This window comes from Bufo gargarizans, chromosome 5 (genome assembly GCF_014858855.1).
Source record: "Bufo gargarizans isolate SCDJY-AF-19 chromosome 5, ASM1485885v1, whole genome shotgun sequence".
NCBI classification, from domain to species: domain Eukaryota; kingdom Metazoa; phylum Chordata; class Amphibia; order Anura; family Bufonidae; genus Bufo; species Bufo gargarizans.
The window spans coordinates 317,125,142-317,145,378 of NC_058084.1; the positions used below are offsets into that span (position 1 = coordinate 317,125,142).

The window sequence follows — 20,237 nt, forward strand, 5'->3', positions numbered from 1 at the left end:
CAGTTTAACTACTGTCACACTTTGAGCAAGGAAGTGCTGAAGCACAAAAAACAACTCCTGCCATGAATACTGGATGCTAGTCAAGAACAAATCAGCCCAAAAAAGTTTTGAATTTCTGAACTCCGGGAAAAACCTGTTGAAGTTCCACAGCTTACAGAAGCTAGCAAAGAGGGAGGCTCCGAGAAAAGCAATAAACAGAGTTAGCATTTAATCCATGTGTAGTCTATCCGGCTTCTGCAGTGCAGCGAGGCTCTAATTAAATGATTTGTTTTAATCAGCATTTCCACTTATTCCTTACTAATCTTCAGCACATTCTCATGACTGCCATAAAATTACACAAAGCATGAGAGATTCAGAAGTCTGTTCCCGCTCACACATGAGCCTGATTTATCCTGCTAAGTCCATTGTTAAAGCTTGGCGGTTAAGAAATATTGATAAATCTAAGCACATTATTGATGCCAATTAGAAAACCCCAAGATTGATTATTTACCCAGAGGTGCACTGGCATAAGCAATGACCATCAATAACAGTTTCCTGCTGACTAACACACAATGAAATGCCTACAATACCAACATTCACTTTCAATTAGGGAGATTTTGTCAGCATTAAACTGGGAATACCCTGCAGAAACCACAGGCTTGAACATGCCTACAACTGTATTTTTCATCCGTCTGCAATCCACATTTCTTGTAGACAGCACATGGACCCATTCACTTCTATGGTGCCATGTAGGGTTGGGTGATATACCGGTATCACGATATACCGCGGTATAAAAAAAACCCGGCAATATCGCTGTTTCCTAATTACCGTGGTATTTTGTGACGTCATAGAAGCGGTCATGTGCGCTGACAGCTTCAAAATCTGAATGAACCGATACTGGACATTTGCAGAGTACTTGTACTCGTGCAAATGTCCCCGATACCACTGCCGATAACTGCTGGCCGCTTGCGGCGGCACTCTTAGCAGTTCGGCGTGGGGGAAGGAATTCTGTGACTCGCATTCCCGGCACCCGACCTCTGAGAGGACGCTGTGATCCACGCAATTAACCCCTCAGGTGTGGCACCTGAGGGGTTAATTGCACGGATCACAGCGTCCTGTCAGAGGTCGGGTGCCGGTAATGTTCTTCAGGCTCTGCAGTATTAATCATTGGTGGAAGTGGCCACAGGGTCCCCCCCCCATCATTGGTGGCAGTGCGCCCCCCTCCCCAGTATTAATCATTGGTGGCAGTGGCCACAGGGTCCCCCTCCCATCATTGATGGCAGTGGGCAGTTCCGATCGGAGTCCCAGCAGTGTAATGCTGGGGCTCCGATCGGTTACCATGGCAGCCAGGACGCTACTGAAATCCTGGCTGCCATGGTATGTTAGTGAGCAGCATTATACTCACGTGTGCCATGGCCGCCGAGCGTTCCTTCTTCTGTCTGTGCGGCGCATTGCTAATGCTTATAGGATTAGCAATGCGCCGCACAGACCTATGAGAAGAAGGAGCACCCGACGGCCACGGCGCACTTGAGTATAATGCTGCTCACTAATATACCATGGCAGCCAGGATTTCAGTAGCGTCCTGGCTGCCATGGTAACCGATTGGAGCCCCAGCATTACACTGCTGGGACTCCGATCAGAACTGCCCACTGCCACCAATGATGGGAGGGGGGGACCCTGTAGCCACTGCTACCAATGATTAATACTGGGGAGGGGGGCGCACTGCCCACTGCCACCAATGATGGGGGGGCAGGAGGGGGACCCTGTGGCCACTGCCACCAATGATTAATAGGGAAGGGGGTTGAGTTACCAGAGGGGGCTGATAAGAGGGAGAGGCTGGGGGGCACATGAGAGGCTAATCAGAAGCTGGGAGGATGATCAGAGGCTGGGGGCTGTTTTTTGGACTTTTGGTTGGTCAGTGGTCACAAAATAAATTTGTTATTTAATTGTTATAATTGGTATCGGTAATTGGTATCGGTGAGTACTTAAATAAGAGTATCGGTACTCGTACTCTGTCTAAAAAAAAAAAACGGTATCGGGACATCTCTACTATAAACCACTCGTTCTGGTACAGAATTAACTCTGTAATGGTTTTGTTGTTACTAGAAGTCAATTGACTAGTTACAGATACCCGAAATGGTGAAAAATGACATATAAAAGTATAACAATTAACATCTCCTTGTGGCTGCCTGGCTGTCCCCATACATTGTAACGTATCCTTGTGGCAGCCCCATACAGTGTAACGTCTCCTTGTGGCCGCCCCATACAGTAGTGTCTCCTTGTGGCTGTTCCCATACAGTAGTGTCTCCTTGTAGCTGTTCCCATACAGTAGTGTCTCCTTGTAGCTGTTCCCATACAGTAGTGTCTCCTTGTAGCTGTTCCCATACAGTAGTGTCTCCTTGTAGCTGTTCCCATACAGTAGTGTCTCCTTGTGGCTGCCTCTATACAGTGTAACGTCTCCTTGTGGCTGCCCCCATACAGTGCAACGTCTCCTTGTGGCTGCCCCCATACAGTGCAACGTCTCCTTGTGGCTGCCCCCATACAGTGTAACGTCTCCTTGTGGCTGCCCCCATACAGTGTAACGTCTCCTTGTGGCTGCCCCCATACAGTGTAACATCTCCTTGTGGCTGCCCCCATACAGTGTAACGTTTCCTTGTGGCTGCCCCCATACAGTGTAACGTGTCCTTGTGGCTGCCCCCATACAGTGTAACGTCTCCTTGTGGCTGCCCCCTTACAGTGTAACGTCTCCTTGTGGCTGCCCCCATACAGTGTAACGTCTCCTTGTGGCTGCCCCCATACAGTGTAACGTCTCCTTGTGGCTGCCCCCATACAGTATAATGTCTCCTTGTGGCTGCCCCCATACAGTGTAATGTCTCCTTGTGGCTGCCCCCATACAGTATAATGTCTCCTTGTGGCCCCAAGTGTTTTTTTCTTCTAAATGGGCATTTATCGCGATAAATTTCTTAATATCGTTATCGTGGGAATATTTTTGATATCGTCCAACCCTAGTGCCAAGCACATATCCGTGTTTTTTTTTTGCTGATCCGTGTGGCCATTCCTCAATTCATAGAACGTGGCCTATTCCGGTTCTTATTGCGGACGAGGATAGCCACTTCTATTGAAGAGAGTTCATTTTTCACAAAAACAGAGGCACATAGAAAGAAGGAACAGCGACTGTTGGCTTCAGTTGACAATAGCACATGTTTAAAGTCAGCCAGTTTAATAATTAATGTTCCTGATGACATCAGCCCTTTAAGAGTGACTTTTACAGCTTTGATCCTTTTAGGAGTATTGGATATATTACCCATATGTAAAAGACTTTCTTTAAAAGCATTTCCGGCAGGAATCTGGTCGATCTCCGGCATGGATCCCATTATAGTCTATGTGGTCCGTGTGAACGGAAGTATCGGGCAATGCCAAATCCAGTAAACTCCGACAGGCTGTTCTCCGCCAGAACAGCCTGCCAGATCAGGAGATGTGATCCAGTTTGATGTTGTTCACAAGGCCGTTTCACACATGCATCACATGACCCATATACATTCTCACGTATCAGAATCTATACAGTGCTGCTAAATGTATGTGTAACGGATAAAGGGTGTAGCCCCACCGTGCCAACTAACCAGTTTGACTCTGGGCTAAACCTAAGGGTGTTGTCCTGGCGGTTCCCTGGTATTAACCCTTTACCCTCTACAGGGATCTAGACTTCGCCGCAGGGAACTATTAAGGCCGCTACCTCCTGGAGTACTTCTGGTGTAGATGTCAGCTAAACCACGGGGATCAGAGACACTGCTGCAAAGCACCAAGGTCCACAGTCAGTGAGGCTGAGTACTTGCGTATTCTAAACAGCAATTCCAAGGTCGGGGCAGGTAGAGTACATCACAGTTCCAAGGTTGGGGCACGTGGCAAGGAGCTGAATCGGTGGACAGACAAGGTTCATTACACAGGTATTCAGAGAAGAGATGACCTTCGCTGGTTACTAGCAACCAGAAAACCTCAAAGCTCAGATGAAGAGATGGAACACCAGCCCAGCTAAATATGGAGACCTGGACAGGAGGAAAGGATTAACTCTTGCGGTGCTGAAAGAAAGTTTACTGAGGACTAGTATTAATACACACAGGGAGAGTGGAGCGATGCCTGCGCCTGCTCGGAACAGCCTGGCAATATGGACACTATACAAGCAACAGGAAATAAGTTATCCTGTGTATTTTAGTAATACAACGGATAATGAGATGTTTGTGTTACATGAAAAATCCTCCATTGCTCCAATTCTCCCACTGGTCTCTGTTGCAGTCATGATGATGAGACTATTTGCATGTGACCATTGAAGCCAATCAGCACATTTTCCAGGTGAGTAATATTTATTTTGTTACTTTAGCACATCCCTTCTTTTACTGTGATTTTAAGTGTCTTGGACAACCCCTTTAAATTTGACATGAGTCATTATATACCATAGAAGCCACCATAATAAATGTAAAACTCCCACTAAATTAGAGCCATAGCATAGACTTTTTAACCCTTCCATGCTGCCCAATTATACCATTACATTACGATAGCGGAGAGAGCGCAATGTTTGGGTATTTTTATTATTTGCTGCAGATACAAGCAAGCATCCTCACAAATGCCTTTCCCGATATGCGCTTAATATTCTGCTATCACCCATGCTGTGATTACTCATGGCATTATAGAAGAGCAATTTGTCTGCAACAAAAAAGTCCCAGTTACCCCATCAATCAAAGTATCAATCGAGAATGTATCTCTGTACTAACTTTGTTCAATTATTATTACAGAACACAAGGATCTTTATCAAACTGTCCAATTCCAGATAATGCCGTTTTATACATAGATTAATAGCACCGTACATCAGGCCTGCATGGCACTAATGATGTGCACCTACAGTTCCCAAATCTCAAATTTCAAACCAGGGGCCTCTGTTCTGCAAAGCTAGCACAAGTCTCACAATTGCACTCATTTACTGGTTGTTGCATAGAATTTAATCAGCATTTTATTCGGAAGTACCACACAAAGGGACCATAAGTGTGATAAGTTTCAGATACCAAACTACTGATGAAATGTATTAACAGTACAAAAGGATACACATATTGAGATGACATGCATGACTAATGTGCTATGGACACCTTTAGGAACTTATTTTTTATTTTTGCATTCTACTCATTTTAGGCTAAAATAATTTTTTTCGTTGGTCGTATTTAAACATTTTAAACAGTGTTTCATCTACAGCTTTCACCTGCAGGGTTTCTACAGACTGTTGCTTCCCCCTTCGCAGTGCATTCATCAGAGAGCTGCCCTGACCGCTCCATCTGTAGCCCTTATCTTCACCTTCCTAACAGCTCATAAACAATCATTATAGCTACAATCTTATCAGGTTGATAAGAATTTAGCTATAAACGGGCATTTATGAGCTGTCTGGAGAACAGAGAAAATGCCTGCAGACGGAGCTGTCAGAAGGAGCCATCTGAAGGATTTACTGAGAAGGTGGGAGCAACGCTCTGTAGATGTACTGAAAGAGCTGTTGAGAAAAAACTAAACGTTTTTAACAAAGATCAATTGAAAAAAAGATTTTTAGCCCTAAATGAGTATCGATCTAGATTTATAAATAATCCTAAAATCCTGCATTTTGTGCACTGGCCACTAATACTGGGCACCACTTGTTGGTCTGGTTGGTCTACAAATGTAAAAACAATTGTAACCAAAAAAATGGTCTCTTACAGGTAATCGCTTATGCTGAAATCGGTAACAAATCTTATAGTGCAAATGTCTGCACTGATAATAGGTCCAATAATGCGTTTGAAGTCTTTCGCAGCATCTGTTAAAGGGGATGTCTGGCCAAATTTTTTAAGGCTCAGAATGGTGTAAAATAATGCACCTTAAACAGGTTGTCCGACCAATTAATTACACTACAAAAAAAAAAAAAAGGTCACAACTGTGCAAAAAAATAAAAAAAAATAAGTCAAACTCACCTAACCGATCCCCCATCACATTTCCCCACCCATCTCTAAATTTTGGTCCCTCACAGCACACACAAAATGACTGCTCAGCCAATTACTGGCCACAGTGGTGGATCACCTCTGTCAGTGATTGACTGGGCAGTCATTTACGGTGTGTCCGTACAGACATCAGAAGAGGACCGTGAGTCATCAGAAGTAGAGACATCTGCAGAAGACCATGAAGCATTGAAACAGGAGCAGTGGAGATCCCAAAAAAAAGGGTTTCTCCAGGATTTTTTGAGGGTCTATCCTTAGGAACTGCACAGCTTTGTCCACTGTACTTACTAAAAACGGAGCAGTGTTGCAGCAACTAACTCTGTCCACTACCCAACTGACTAAACTACCAAGTTGTGGACCCTATTGTCAGCGCTACTGAAGAATAGCGGATATGCAGGGGTGCCGAGAGGTGGACCCCGGCTAATCTGTTATTGATGACCTATCCTGAGGATAGGCCATAAATATAAAATCCCAGAAAACCCCTTTTAACACAGAAGGCTGTACTTGATTTGGTGCTGTATGGACTACAACCTATGAGCCACCAAAAATTGTGTGTGTATTCCGTTTCCGTTCCGTTGAAAGATAGAACATGTCCTATGAACTATTAGGACTACACTGCTGGGGCTCCGATCAGAAGCTGCCACTGCCACCAGTGAAGGGGGAGAGGGGACCCTGTGGCCACTGCCACCAATGATTTTAATACTGGGGGGGTTGAGGGGGTGGGGACGCACTGCGCCACCAATGATTTTATTGCTGGGGATCGGGGGGGGGGGGGGCGCACTGCACCACCAATGATAATTAACATCTAATACAGATACAGTAGGTGGGTGTGGCGGCAGAATGACAGCCTGCACCCAGCTCCCTGTCACAGAGGTCGGGTGCAGACTATGTGATTCTACCACCGCACCCGCCTTCTGTATCTTTATTAGACATAATTTTCATTGGAGGCGCAGTGCGCCCGCTCCTCTCTCCTCATTGGCAGCGGCGGCACCGGGGGAGGGAGAGAGTGACTCTTTCTCCCCATGCTGCAGAGGGAACATGGCGCGCGCTGACAGCAGCGCGCTCCATGTTCTCTAATACTGGGCTGCGCATTCTAGTATCGATAAAATGGCAAATCCTGGTACTGAACCGGGATAAAAGTATCGATATTTCGATACCCACAACAACCCTACTATGATATACCAAGACATGAAAGCTCTGACAAATATACTTATAGCAAATGTTAAGTCAAAAATGCGGAAATAAAATAATAAGCCCAAAATTATTTTTCTAAAAACCCAAGCTGGTCAAAAGTGTTTCTGAATTGAGTACAGCTATAGCTTGTGTGGTCTAAAGAACTGGGTTGGTTTCTAAAGAATACAGATTTTTAGAAATGTCACCCATTGTTGTCTTAATAAATGACTTGGAAACAAACACAAAACCCCCACACTGCAAATGTAAAGTGGGACGCTGTGGCGGTAATATTTTCACTACAAATAATTAATACCGCCATACAACAGCAGAAACATTTTCGAAAGCCCCATGTAGAGCCAAACAAAAGCATAGCATCTCCTGCGTACAATTATTTCACTTTAATCAATTGTACTATTGACTGGTTTGATTTAAAGCAGTCTACAGCCATCATGCTGATTTTATTCAATTCATTTACTAGGTCTAAACATTTTTTTCCAATATTGTTGCTAAGTGCAAATAGATTTCAAGCAAATATTAATGCAATTAGAATAGGGGGTAAACAATGATTGGAACAAAATAAAGGTCACATAATTTAAGTTGGGAACTGTGGAATATCAACACACACTGAAAGAAGCATAAAAGATTCCAAAAACGTATGCACACTTTATAGCAGAACTCCATTAGCCCAGGGTCTGATCATATTAGTCCGGCATAAAACAAAACCAGTCTCATAGATCCGCAAGAATTTAGGCTACTTTCACGTTTGCGTTTTCCTTTCCGGTATTGAGATCCGTCATGGTATCTCAAAACCGGAAGAAAACGCTTCCGTTTTGTCCCTATTCATTGTCTATGGGGACAAAACTGAACTGAATGGAACAGAGTGCACCATAATACATTCCGTTCCGTTCCCTGTAGGCAGAGTTTTTGAGTGCGTTATGGGAGACGGAGCAAAACGGATCCGTCATGAAACACAATGTTTTCTCGGACACAACGGATCCGGCGCCCATTGACTTACAATGGTTTTATTGCCATCTTGGTCATTTTAGAGATAATACAACCAGATTCATTCTGAATGGATGCAGACGGTTGTATGATGTACCAGATGCATTTTCGCTGATCCCTTGACGGATCCAGCAAAGACGCAGATGTGAAAGTAGCGTTACCTGGCAAATTACTCCAACTGGTCTACTACAGAAGAGAGATTTTCCATGGCAATTGTCTGTCATGTGCAGATGCCAAGGATGGTCGCTCAATGGAACTTTACACAGTAAAAATATATTTTAAGGAGTATTCTGGTTATATTAAGTTACCCTCTATGCACAGGATGGGGGATAACTATTAGATCAGGGGGTGCTACCGCTGGTACTCCCACTAATCACAAGAATGGGGGACCCGTTCCCGGGGAAACCCGACGAAATGAAAGGAGCAGCCAGCTTGGCATGTACGCAGTCGCTCTATTCATTTCTGTTGGAGTTCCAGAGATAGAGTGAAGCTATGGTACCGATGAGGAAGAAAAAGGGAGTCAAAAAAGAATTTTTTTTGTGCAAGCACCATTTGTACGAAAAGTGCTCCTTCTAAGTGTTTTCAGACCACTTTTATCCCTTTGGTTGTGGCATGGCCTTCAGCAGTCTGACAAATTTACTATAATTTATGCCAGAAGCTGGTATAGGTTATAGCTCTAATCTATGCCAACTATGAGCCACATGGAGGGCCAGAGAGGGCCTCTTAATAAAATAGGTTACCCCCGTGCAAACTAGATCAAGACTGGTGTATGAAATGCCACTCTTAATAAATTGCCCCCAGAATGTCAGTTAGCAAATAACATTGGTCTTACCTGACGCTGAATGATCCCCAGGTTTTCTTTGGCCCGGTATATGAGAGATTGGATTTCATGGAAATCGTCAATGCTCTTTTTCTCTCTGAAGGCATCTCTTACTCTTCGGATAGCATAGGTTCTGGAAACAGAAGAGTAAATATTCACCATGCACAGAAAATACGGCTGAGAATGTATATAGTAATAGTCCATGTGACATCAAGGTGACCACCACTTGTGCTTAGATGTCTCTGTAATGTGGCAAACATCTTGCTAGATGGAGCAAGTACAAATGCTCTAGGTTCAGATGGTGGTAAAGGAAGGGCCTGTGAGAAAACCAAGGTATCTTGAATGTAATGATATACCCAGACAGTTGACGGCCAAACGCGGGCATATTGAAATCCATCTAATGCATCCTTCTTGTCCCCAATATCTGCCATGGGGGAAGGGGGGGGGGGGGTGTTGGAGGCCCTCATACATATTAAACATTTATTGGTAATGGCAAAATTGCCAGGTTCAGCCGACAACTGTTTGTCATTATTTAAGTCTATTATATGTGTAATTTTTTTAGATGGTGACTTGAATACACACAATGAGGGAGACTTATTAAAGAAGCACTCCCACAGAAATGTTTATTCTCTGACCTGTTAGAAAGGTACATGATGTAAACTGTAGTGAAGGCAATCTTCTTACCAGTGACTGTATTTGAGAATTATAACCTCCCTTCTAATTCTCAGCTGTGCCATGTGACCAACACTTTGATGTTCAACTGACACAAGACAGGGAGTCAGTTAATTCTCTATTCATTCCTATGAGACTGACATTAAAGGGACATTTCCATCACATACAATGGGGGCATAACGCTACAAGGAGAACGGAGCGGTGAGAGTGGTCGCTGGAGGACCCCGGGGGGTAAACGCTTCAGTTTTGTCCTCATTCATTGTCAATGGGGACAAAACTGAACTGAAGGAAAAGGAGTACACCAGAATTCATTGCGTTCCGTTTCATTGCGTTCCCATGACGCACACAAAAGCGCTGCAAGCAGCGTTTCTGAGTGCATCCTGGGATGCGGAGCAAGACGGATCCGTCATGGCTCACAATGTAAGTCAATGGAGACAGATCAGTTTTCTCTGACACAAAAGAAAACTGATCCGTCCCCCATTGACTTGCAATGGGTTTTAGAAACTGATGTCAATTTATGCTGCAGATTTGCTCCACAGTTTACAGCTTTTGTGATGCAGGGGATGAAATTATCGGCAAATCCACAGCCAAATCCACGGCAAAATCCAATGTAACTAATGTGCATTTTGCAGCAGATTTACTGTAGATCTTGCAGTGGATGCTCAGGTAAAAGCTGGATTTTCAGGATGTTTTATGTGTGGACAACCCATGGCATCCAAAAAATGCAGAACAGGAGATGCAGCAAGCAACTAGTTTTAGCAAATTATAAGATCTGATATCATAGAAAAATAAAATTACATTTGACAATAGCATCATCACACAGCAAAAATAAAACTCATAAAACACATTTTCAGACCAGTTTACATTGTCAAATGAGGTCTAATCCCGTGTGCTGATATTGCATAAAAGAAAATCATTTTTCCATTTATTTTCAAAAAAGGGATTAATGACAGCTGTGCCCATTAGATGATGCTAAGCAGCTTCCAGGATGTCTTCTATGGGATCATTGACATTTTCCAGACACAGCTCATACATAATACATATTCGGTCCCAGGGAGCATGCTGGCTGTGGTGTGCCACCCTGCTGCCATGCACTAGCAGATGGTGTGTGCTTTTAATTAGGGCCCGTTCACCTAGAATGTGACATGGGTGTGTATTGTTAATAGAATTTATTAAATATGGAAGCACGCTCATTAAACAGCTGGTACCTTAGGATGAGTTTTATTGTTCCCGGGTAAAGATGAAATGCTTAGCTTTTAATATAAAAAGGACTGGTGACGTTATAAAGGGTATCGTCTTTGTGTTATGTGGAATGAGGGAAGAAAATAATCACAGTTATGGAGAATAATCATTTTCTTGGCGGCGTCACATTTCCAACTACATAACCTTCTCCTCTAATCAAACTACATTTATCACCCTGCTAAGCCGCCAAACTGGTGAAAGTATATGTGCCCTATAAAATGCCCATCTCCTGTGATATCACACTTCAGTTACATCAGCAGGTTATAATCCAGCTCATCTTCTTTATAGTCCATGAGGACATCATTATGCTTTCAAAAGATAAATATAAATTCATATATATACACAGGTGAAACTCGAAAAATTAGAATATCGTGCAAAAGTCCATTTATTTCAGTAATGCAAATTAAAAGGAATTGCATCAATGCAGCTTAAAATTAGAATTTTGTGAAAATGTTCAATATTCTTGGCTCAAAATGTCACACTCTAGTCAGCGAATTAATCCATATCCCCTGAGCAAAGGGTACCTGTGACTTTGGGGTTTCATAAGCTGTAAGCCATAATCACCCAAATTATAACAAATGAAGGCTTGAAATATCTCACTTTGCATGGAATGAGTCTATCTCATATATTAGTTTCACCTTTTAAGTTGCATTACTGAAATAAATGAACTTTGCACGATATTCAAATTTTTCGAGTTTCACCTGTATAATGATGACCTATCCTCAGGCTAGGTCATCATTATAAGATCAGCAGGGTCCGAGTAGCCCTAACCCCCCCGCTGATCAGCCGTTATGGGGAGCCACCGCATTCACCAGACCATGCAGCTCTCCCAAACACAGCGCTGTACATAGTATTGGTATTGCAGACCAGCCCTATTCACTTCAATGGGGCTGAGCTGCAACGAGGCCGATGTGTGGTGATGTCACATGGCTTAGAAAGAGGCTGCGGCGCTCATGGAGCGCCAGCCTCTTCTTGCAGCTGATTGGCGGGGTTTCGGGTGTTGGACCCCACCGATCTAATATTTATGACCTGGGGATAGGTCATCAATATTTATTACTGGATAACCCCTTTTAAAGTAATAAAATAATTATGATCCTCAGGAGTTGAAAGAGTTTATCCATCCTTGTAACCATTTTTTTAATATTTATCAAAAGTAGGTGTATCCATGGTTACAGACTACAAACAAACTGTGTGTAGTATCATTGTGTAGTCATACAGAATGTATTGTATGTTTACACGTGGACGGAACTATGGTTGCAGGATCAAATGTATGTCCTTGATGCTGAGCAGTTGTCATGGTAGTCAGGGACCTAGTGATGGTCCCCTGGCCAGGCATGTTGGTACTCCTATTACAACTGCCAGAGGTAGGATAACTGTAACACTGGAATACTTAAATATTGTAAATGCAGTCAAATGACTGCAGGTGTACATCCTATGGAAAGAAGTGCGAAGGGTTAAAAGTAAGTTCTTAAAAATATAAAAAAAATAAAACTTATTACTGGAATAAAAAAATAAAAAAGGTGTATGTACCCCAAAATCGTACCAATAAAAACTTCAGCTCACACCACAAAAAAACAAGCTCCCTCCAGCTTTAGAATATGGGGATAAAAAGCTATTTTTTTCGTGTGTCCGCAAGTGACACATCACTACTTGGTCATATGCTGCAGAAAACCGGAAATAGTACTCATCGGTAATTCTTTTTCCATGAGATCACCACGATGGTGATGCAGGGAGATTGACCCCTGACCTCTGTAGGGACAGGAAGCGGAGAAAGGTTTAAATACCCCCCTCCCACCACCAATGATTCCAAAATACAAGAGTAGAAAGGTGGTGGAAACCCCGAGACTTTATAATATCAGAATAAAACCAAAACGAAGGGAAAGTATTACTCCATAGCAATCCCAAAAAAGAAAAAAATATAATGGGAGGGAATTTATATGCAGTCGTGGTGATCTCATGGAAAAAGAATTACCGGTGAGTACCAATTCCGGTTTTCCACCGTAGCATCACCACGACGGTAACACAAAGAGATATACAAAATATGATCAAGGGGGGGTAATAGCCTGAAGGACTTTTTTTCCAAAAGACAAGTCTGATTCTTTGAAAAGGTCTAGTCTATAGTGTTTAATGAAGGTATGGATACTAGACCAAGTAGCGGCTTTACAAATTTCCACTAGGGAAACACCCGCTCTCTCCGCTTGGGAGGAAGACATCGCTCTGGTAGAGTGAGCCTTCAGATTATCTGGGCAAGAGAGATAGTATAACAAGTAGAAATAGAATTCTTAATCCATCTAGCGATTGAAGATTTGGAAACTTTCTGCCCTCTGTTTTTGCCCCCGAATTGAACAAAGAGACAGTCGGACCTCCTAATCTCTTTTGTAGAGTCTATGTAGTCAAGTACAGCTTGTCTAACGTCTAGGGAATGGAAGGACCGTTCTCTGTCATCTGAAGGGCTATCATAAAAAGAGGAGAGAGTGTAATTTCCTGATCCTTGTAGAATTTATAAAACTACCTTAGGCCTCTTTCACACTTGCGTTGTCCGGATCCGGCGTGTACTCCACTTGCCGGAATTACACGCCGGATCCGGAAAAACTCAAGTGAACTGAAAGCATTTGAAGACCGATCCGTCTTCAAAATGCGTTCAGTGTTACTATGGCAGCCAGGACGCTATTAAAGTCCTGGTTGCCATAGTAGTAGTGGGGAGCGGGGGATCTTCAAAGGGTAGAGAGTTTTTTTTATTGACTTTCGCCTCAGCATCTATTTTAGGAATCATATTAAATAGTAGACGGGGGAGCAGCACACTTACCATCCGTGTGGCTCCCGGGGCGCTCCAGAATGACGTCAGAGCGCCCCATGCGCATGGATGACGTGCCATGCGATCACGTCATCCATGCGCGTGGGGCGCCCTGACGTCACTCTGGAGCGCCCCGGGAGCCGCACGGACGGTAAGTATGCTGCTCCCTACTACCTTTTACCATGGCTGCCAGGACTTTAGCGTCCCGGCAGCCATGGTAACCATTCAGAAAAAGCTAAACGTCTGATCCGGATCAATGCCTTTCAATGGGCATTCATTCCGGATCCGGCCTTGCGGCAAGTGTTCAGGATTTTTGGCCGGAGCAAAAAGCGCAGCATGCTGCGGTATTTTCTCCGGCCAAAAAACGTTCCGGTCCTGAACTGAAGACATCCTGATGCATCCTGAACGGATTTCACTCCATTCAGAATGCATTAGGATAAAACTGATCAGGATTCTTCCGGCATAGAGCCCCGACGACGGAACTCTATGCCGGAAGAAAAGAACGCAGGTGTGAAAGAGCCCTAAGGCATGAATTCTGGATCTAGTCTCAGGATTGAGCCTCATTCACACATCAGTGTTTTGGGTCAGTGATTTCTGTCCGTGATTAAGAGCCAAAACCAGGATTGGAGCCTCCACAGACATAAGGTATAAAGGGAAAGATCTGCACCTGTTCCATGTTTAGAGCTGCACCTGGTTTTGGCTCATAATCACTGATGAAAATCACTGACCAAAACACTGACGTGTGGATGAGGCTTTAATCTATTGTTTTTGACCTGCAGGTAAGGTTCCCTCATGGATAATGCCTGTAGTTTGCTAATTATTCTGGCAGAAGTGATGGCCACTAGGGAAGCAGTCTTGAATGATTTTAGTTTCAAAGAGAATTCAATGGTTTAAAGGGGGGACGTGATAGTCCTGTGAGAACTATGTTTAAGTCCCAGGTAGGAATATGAGATTTTAACGTCACCGCTCTCAAATCTTCTGATCCATTTGTGATTCGCTATTTCAGTGTCGTAGAAACAGCTTAAGGCGGATATTTGAACTCTGAGGGTAGCAGGTCTTAACCCCATATCGAAACCATTTTGTAGAAAATCTAGAATCGATTGTATATTAGGAGCAGATTTGTTAGGAGAGGGTGATCCTGACCAGGAACAAAATCTCTTCCAGATCTTCAAATAAATAGCGAAGGTGACCTTCTTCCTGGAGGCCTTTAGCGTAGAGATCACCTGATTCGAAAGACCTGATTTCAGGATTTGTTAGATGAGTGACCCCTGATTGAACTGGACCATGGTCGCCGATAATAAACTCTTCGGACCTTCGACCACCAGCCCCACTGGCTTGCATCTGTGGTGATCTGGGTGTGAGGTATCTTCTTCCACGTTATTCCTCTAGTCAAGTTTTTATCCCGTGAGGTATGGAAATCCTGTGATCTAGAGAGAAAACTTTTTTGTCCCATACTCTGAGTATCCACATCTGAAAAGGTCTGAAGTGAATTTGACACCATTGTACTGATGGGATGCAGGAAGTGAGGACACCTAGAAGACTCATTGAGTCTCTGATAGAATAGGTTCTTTTGGATGAAAATACCTTGATCTTCCGCTGGATGTCGGATATCTTGTCCCGAGGTAAACTGGTTAGCTGTTTTTGAGAGTCCAGGATAACTCCTAGGAACCTGATCTCCATGCAAAATTACTGATAAGAAATAAATCTGTTTAGGAGCTTCAAGTTTATAATGGTTCGAAAGGAACCTTCCTTCTTTTTCACCAGAAAGAGTCGAGTAGAACCCTTTCCCTCTTTTCAATGGGGGTACCTCTGTTATTACGTGTTTGGATATTAATTCCTGAACCCCTTTCCAAATTGGGCTTTGAAATGTTGGAGTAGGGAGTTTTGAAACTATAAATCTTCTTGGGGGAAGGGTAGAAAAATTAATCCTGTAGCCTGACTTAATAATCTTTAGCGCCCATGGGTTTGAAAATCTTTCCCCCACTCTGGCGTCACTGATTTTCGCTTCCTTTTTGGGATGGGGCCAGGAAACCCCTTCCTCCTTTGGGGTAATTATAACGCCCTGTTTTTCCTTTACCACTGTAAGGTCTGCTCTCATTAGAGGGGGCACGAAAAGGATTTCCTTTTGTAGGACTTTTCCTCTAGGAAACCCTTCTTTTTATTCAAAGCTTTTTCAAGTATTTTATCTAATTTGGGCCCAAATATATACTCCCCCGAGAAAGGTATGGAACAAAGTCTCGATTTAGAGACCTTGTCTCCAGACCAACATTTGACCCATAGGGCTCTCCGAGCCGCATTTGAGAGTCCTGCGTCCTTAGCCGCAAACCGAACGGACTCTGCAGAGGCATCAGCAAGAAATGCTGTGGCAAATTTTAAGAGTGGGAGCGCACTTAGGATTTCCTCGTTATCAGAAACACGATTTTCTAACTCTGAAAGCCATACAAACATGGATCTGGCTACAGAGGTAGCAGCTATGTTGGATTTTAAATTGTACATGGCCGCCTCCCAGGACCTGCGTAATAGACCATCAGCCTTTCTGTCCATAGGGTCTCTTAGTTGTGATGCATCTTCAAAGGGTAGAGAGTTTTTTTTATTGACTTTCGCCTCAGCATCTATTTTAGGAATCATATTAAATATTTTGGCTTCCTCCTGATCAAATAGTAGACGGCTCTGATATGCTCTGGAGATTCCTAGATGCTTTTCCGGATCAGACCATTCATCTAATATCAAACCCTTAATGTTTTTATTAATAGGGAAGACTTTATTTATTTTTTACACGCAGTCCACCGAACATTTCCTCCTGAACAGAAGGGGTTGGTAGAATTTCCTCTACACCCATCGTTGCACTGACTGCCTTGAGTAATTCTGGCATATCCTCTGAAGAAAAATAAAATCTTTTTCTACCCTCATGGATATCCCATTCGGATTGTCTGTTATCCTCCTCCCATGCTTTGGAGGAAAAGGCACCGTCAAATTCATCTGACAGAGATGCCAAAGAAGATCTAATTTCCTCCTGCATCATGGTTCTGAACTCCTCCATTGAAGATGGTTGTTCGTCTCGTATAATCTTGGTGATACCATCACCACATAACTTTTTTAGGTAGTCGTCAGGCAAACGTTTAAAGCAAGAAATGCATTTTGAGGATTTCTTGGGTTTCCTTTGCGCTTCTTTAGAAATCTAAGGGCAGAAGAATAAAGCCCCTTTAGAAATATAGAGAAGCATATCCCACATATGGCCAGAAAACCGGAACAACAACATTGGTTTAAATCTCTCCCACAGGGGGACTTACGCAAGGCAGCGCAGTGGCTTCTGAGTGCTCCAGTGCAGACATCCTGGAGGGATAGAGAGACAACAACTCACCGCAGCCAGGAACGCTGGGGGAAGAAGATTTCAAATTTTCTTCCGGTCCCGCTGAATATGCGCCACCTTCGTCACTTCCGGTGATGTCATTCCGGCGCCGGAAGTGACGTATTTTATATAGCGCCTGCTGGCGCTGGGCGCGCAACCCAGCTGGAACTACCGGAGCCCAGGCGGGAGACAGCAGCCCTAAGAGCAGGCCCCAGATAAGACCGGAGCAAGGCCTCCCAATCCACTCCCTGCCCAGCATCAGTACGGGGACCGCGGGAGTCACCATGTGGAAATGGTGCTTAAGGTGTGCATCATCTTTATCTCCCTGGCGCAAGGCGCACAAGGAGACCTTTCTCCGCCCCTGTCCTCTGTAGGGACAGGAAACACTGGTGTTGGTGGTGGGAGGGGGGTATTTAAACCTCTCTGCTTCCTGCCCCTACAGAGGTCAGGGGTCAATCTCCTTGTGTTGCCGTTGTGGTGATGCAGTCATATGCTGCAGAAAATTTTGATTTTTTTTTTTCAAGTTTTTTTTTTCCAGTATTAAGATGCAAGAAAAACTATACAAGTGTGGTATTGTTGTAATCACACTGACCTGGAGAATGAAGGCAACAGGTCCATTTTACCACATAGGGAACTCCATAAAAACCCACCATAAAACTGTGGCAGAATAGTGTTTTGTTTTTTTCCAATTCCGCCCCATCTGGAATTTTCTTCCAGCTCCCCACGACATCATATGCAATTTTAAACAGTGCCAATAGAAATTACAACTTGTCCCGCAAAAAGTAAGCCCTCATAAGGCTATGTGAACAGAAAAATAAAAAAAAGTTATGACTCTGGGAAGGTCGGGAGTGAAAAATGAAAAAACACAAGAATGGAAAATTGCACGGTTAATTCTTGTGGAAAACCTAAAGGGTTAACAGTAGGTCTTTAAAATCAGTTTTGAATAACTTGGGGGGAGTACCATAGGTTCTAAAATGGGGTTATTTATGGATGGTTTGTATTATGTAAGACCCACAAAGTGACTTCATAACTGAATTGGCCCCTAAAGCGGGTTTGGAAATTTTCTTCAAAAAACTCAAGATTGCTTCTAAAATTCTAGGCCTTCTAAAAAATAAATAGGTCTTAAATAATAAAAAGATATTTACAAAATGATGCCAACATAAAGTACACATATAGGGAATGTTAAAGGGAGTCTGTCACCAAAATATGACATTGTACACCACTTACAAGGCTCTCTAGCACACCTAGCCATGATTCAAATGGTACCTTTGTAATTTTCTTCTGAGTTTCACCAGCAGGAAGAACGCACTTTAATCCATATGCAAATGAGGGCTCGCAAGTGCCCAGGGGCAGCGTTTGGTGTGTAGGTGCCCAGGCTGCTCTGCCTTCTTTTTACATTACTCCTCCCCAGCCTCTTACTTGGCCCGCCCTGCAAGTCCCTTGAGTCATCCACAGGACCGTCCGATATCCCGCGCGAGCGCAGTGCACATGCGCCGGCCTCCAGTCCTTCTGTTTGCTTCTGGTCCACCCTCTAGTCACTGGTTTCAATCCTGTGCTGGCGCATGCGCACTACACGTAGCGATACAGTGCCCACAATTGGCATCACAGAGGTCATGCCTGTGCCGGCGACGCACTGCGCACGCACGGTATATCGGCCGGTCCTGTGGACTTGCAGGGCGGGCCAAGGCAGAGGCTTGGGAGGAGTAATGTAAAAAGAAGGCAGAACAGCCTGGGCACCTACACACAGAACGCCGCCCCTGGGCACTTGCGAGCCCTCATTTGCATATGGATTAAAGTGCGTTCTTCCTGCTGGTGAAACTCAGAAGAAAATTACAAAGGTACCATTTGAATCATGGAAAGGTGTGCTAGAGAGCCATGTAAGTGGTGTACAATGTCATATTTTGGTGACAGACTTAAAGGGATGAAGTCAGAACTATATTATAAGGAATCACTGTCTTAAAAGCTGAGAAATTCAAATTTAGAAACTAGTGAATTTTTTTAAATTTTCCGAAGATTTGGGAATTTTTAATACATAAAGATAAAACATATTGACTCAAATTTACTACTGTCGTGAAGTACAATATGTTATGAGAAAACAATCTCAGAATGGCTTGGATAAGTAAAAGTGTTCCAGAGTTATTACCACATAAAGTGACACATGTCAGATTTGCAAAATGTGGCTTGGTCCTTGCTTATGGTGAAAAGTGGGTCGGTCTTCAAGGGGTGAAGGGGCTAAAGGTTGTTTTTTCTCAAAGGGATTTATGCCATATCCAAGTGACCATGTGTTGCCATCTCTCAGCCAGGAAAGTGGGACAGGTCTCTCCTGTTACTGGAATTGGTGGGAATTCCAGTGATTGAGCCCCCATTGATAACACATTTATGGCATATCCAAAAAATGCAATCCAAACAACTATTATATACTACTCCTCATCTTCTAATGTTATGGCATCTTGATAGGATCAGACCTTAGCAGTCAGACTGTCACCAATCAAAACGTCAAGTCATATTGTAGCTATTTGCTTCTTTAAAGGGGTTGCCCGAGTTATTTTTTTGTTCTTTGTAGGTTTCTAACAAAAAAAAGGGAAAGGCTTTACAATGCACTTACTTTATTTGCAGTTGCTGCTTTCTCAGATTTCACTGAGGGTCACATGACTTGTGATATCAGCTTCTCTCCCTGCTGTGATAATGTTTCGTGCACAAGCCTGAGAGAGCAGATATGTGTCTGTCACTGTGCTGGCCATGCCCCCCTGCCATCTGCTTCTTATTGCTCTCTCCCTGGATTCTTCAGGAAAAACTTTAACCCCTTCAGCAGCAGAGAGGGCTAGAGGCTTTACCGAGTAGCTGCAGGCAGTGAGGACACAAATGCTGGGCACAGGAGCTGACAGACTAGAGGGGTACTGCAGAGCATTGCACAAGAACAGGTAGGGAGAAGATCCTGTGTGAATCAGCAGTGTCATTGTACAGCTGGGACTTGTAGTCCTACACATAACATGCTGCTGACTTTTATTCACTCCCTTTGCAGAGTAGGTAGTGGCACAAATATTCACGTGGAAAACCTCAGAGATTGTTGTTATTGAAGGTAAACAAACAGCCAGAAGAGAACCAGGGAAATGAGGAAATATAATTTTTTTTTGCCTAAAACTTGCCTAGCTTAGTTATATATTGCTGACGATCAGATTTACAGCGCTATATATTCTTTTTCAT

General features: G+C 43.6%; 1 protein-coding gene across 1 annotated transcript in view; it reads right to left on the reverse strand.

The window, feature by feature from the left end:
* The window catches only part of LYRM4 (LYR motif containing 4), a 140,801-nt gene that overhangs the window by 106,355 nt on the left and 14,209 nt on the right, over positions 1-20,237 (reverse strand). The window contains exon 3 of the mRNA XM_044294006.1: positions 8,989-9,109. Within this exon, the coding sequence (XP_044149941.1) occupies positions 8,989-9,109 (121 nt within the window). The remainder of the gene's footprint in view (positions 1-8,988; positions 9,110-20,237) is intronic.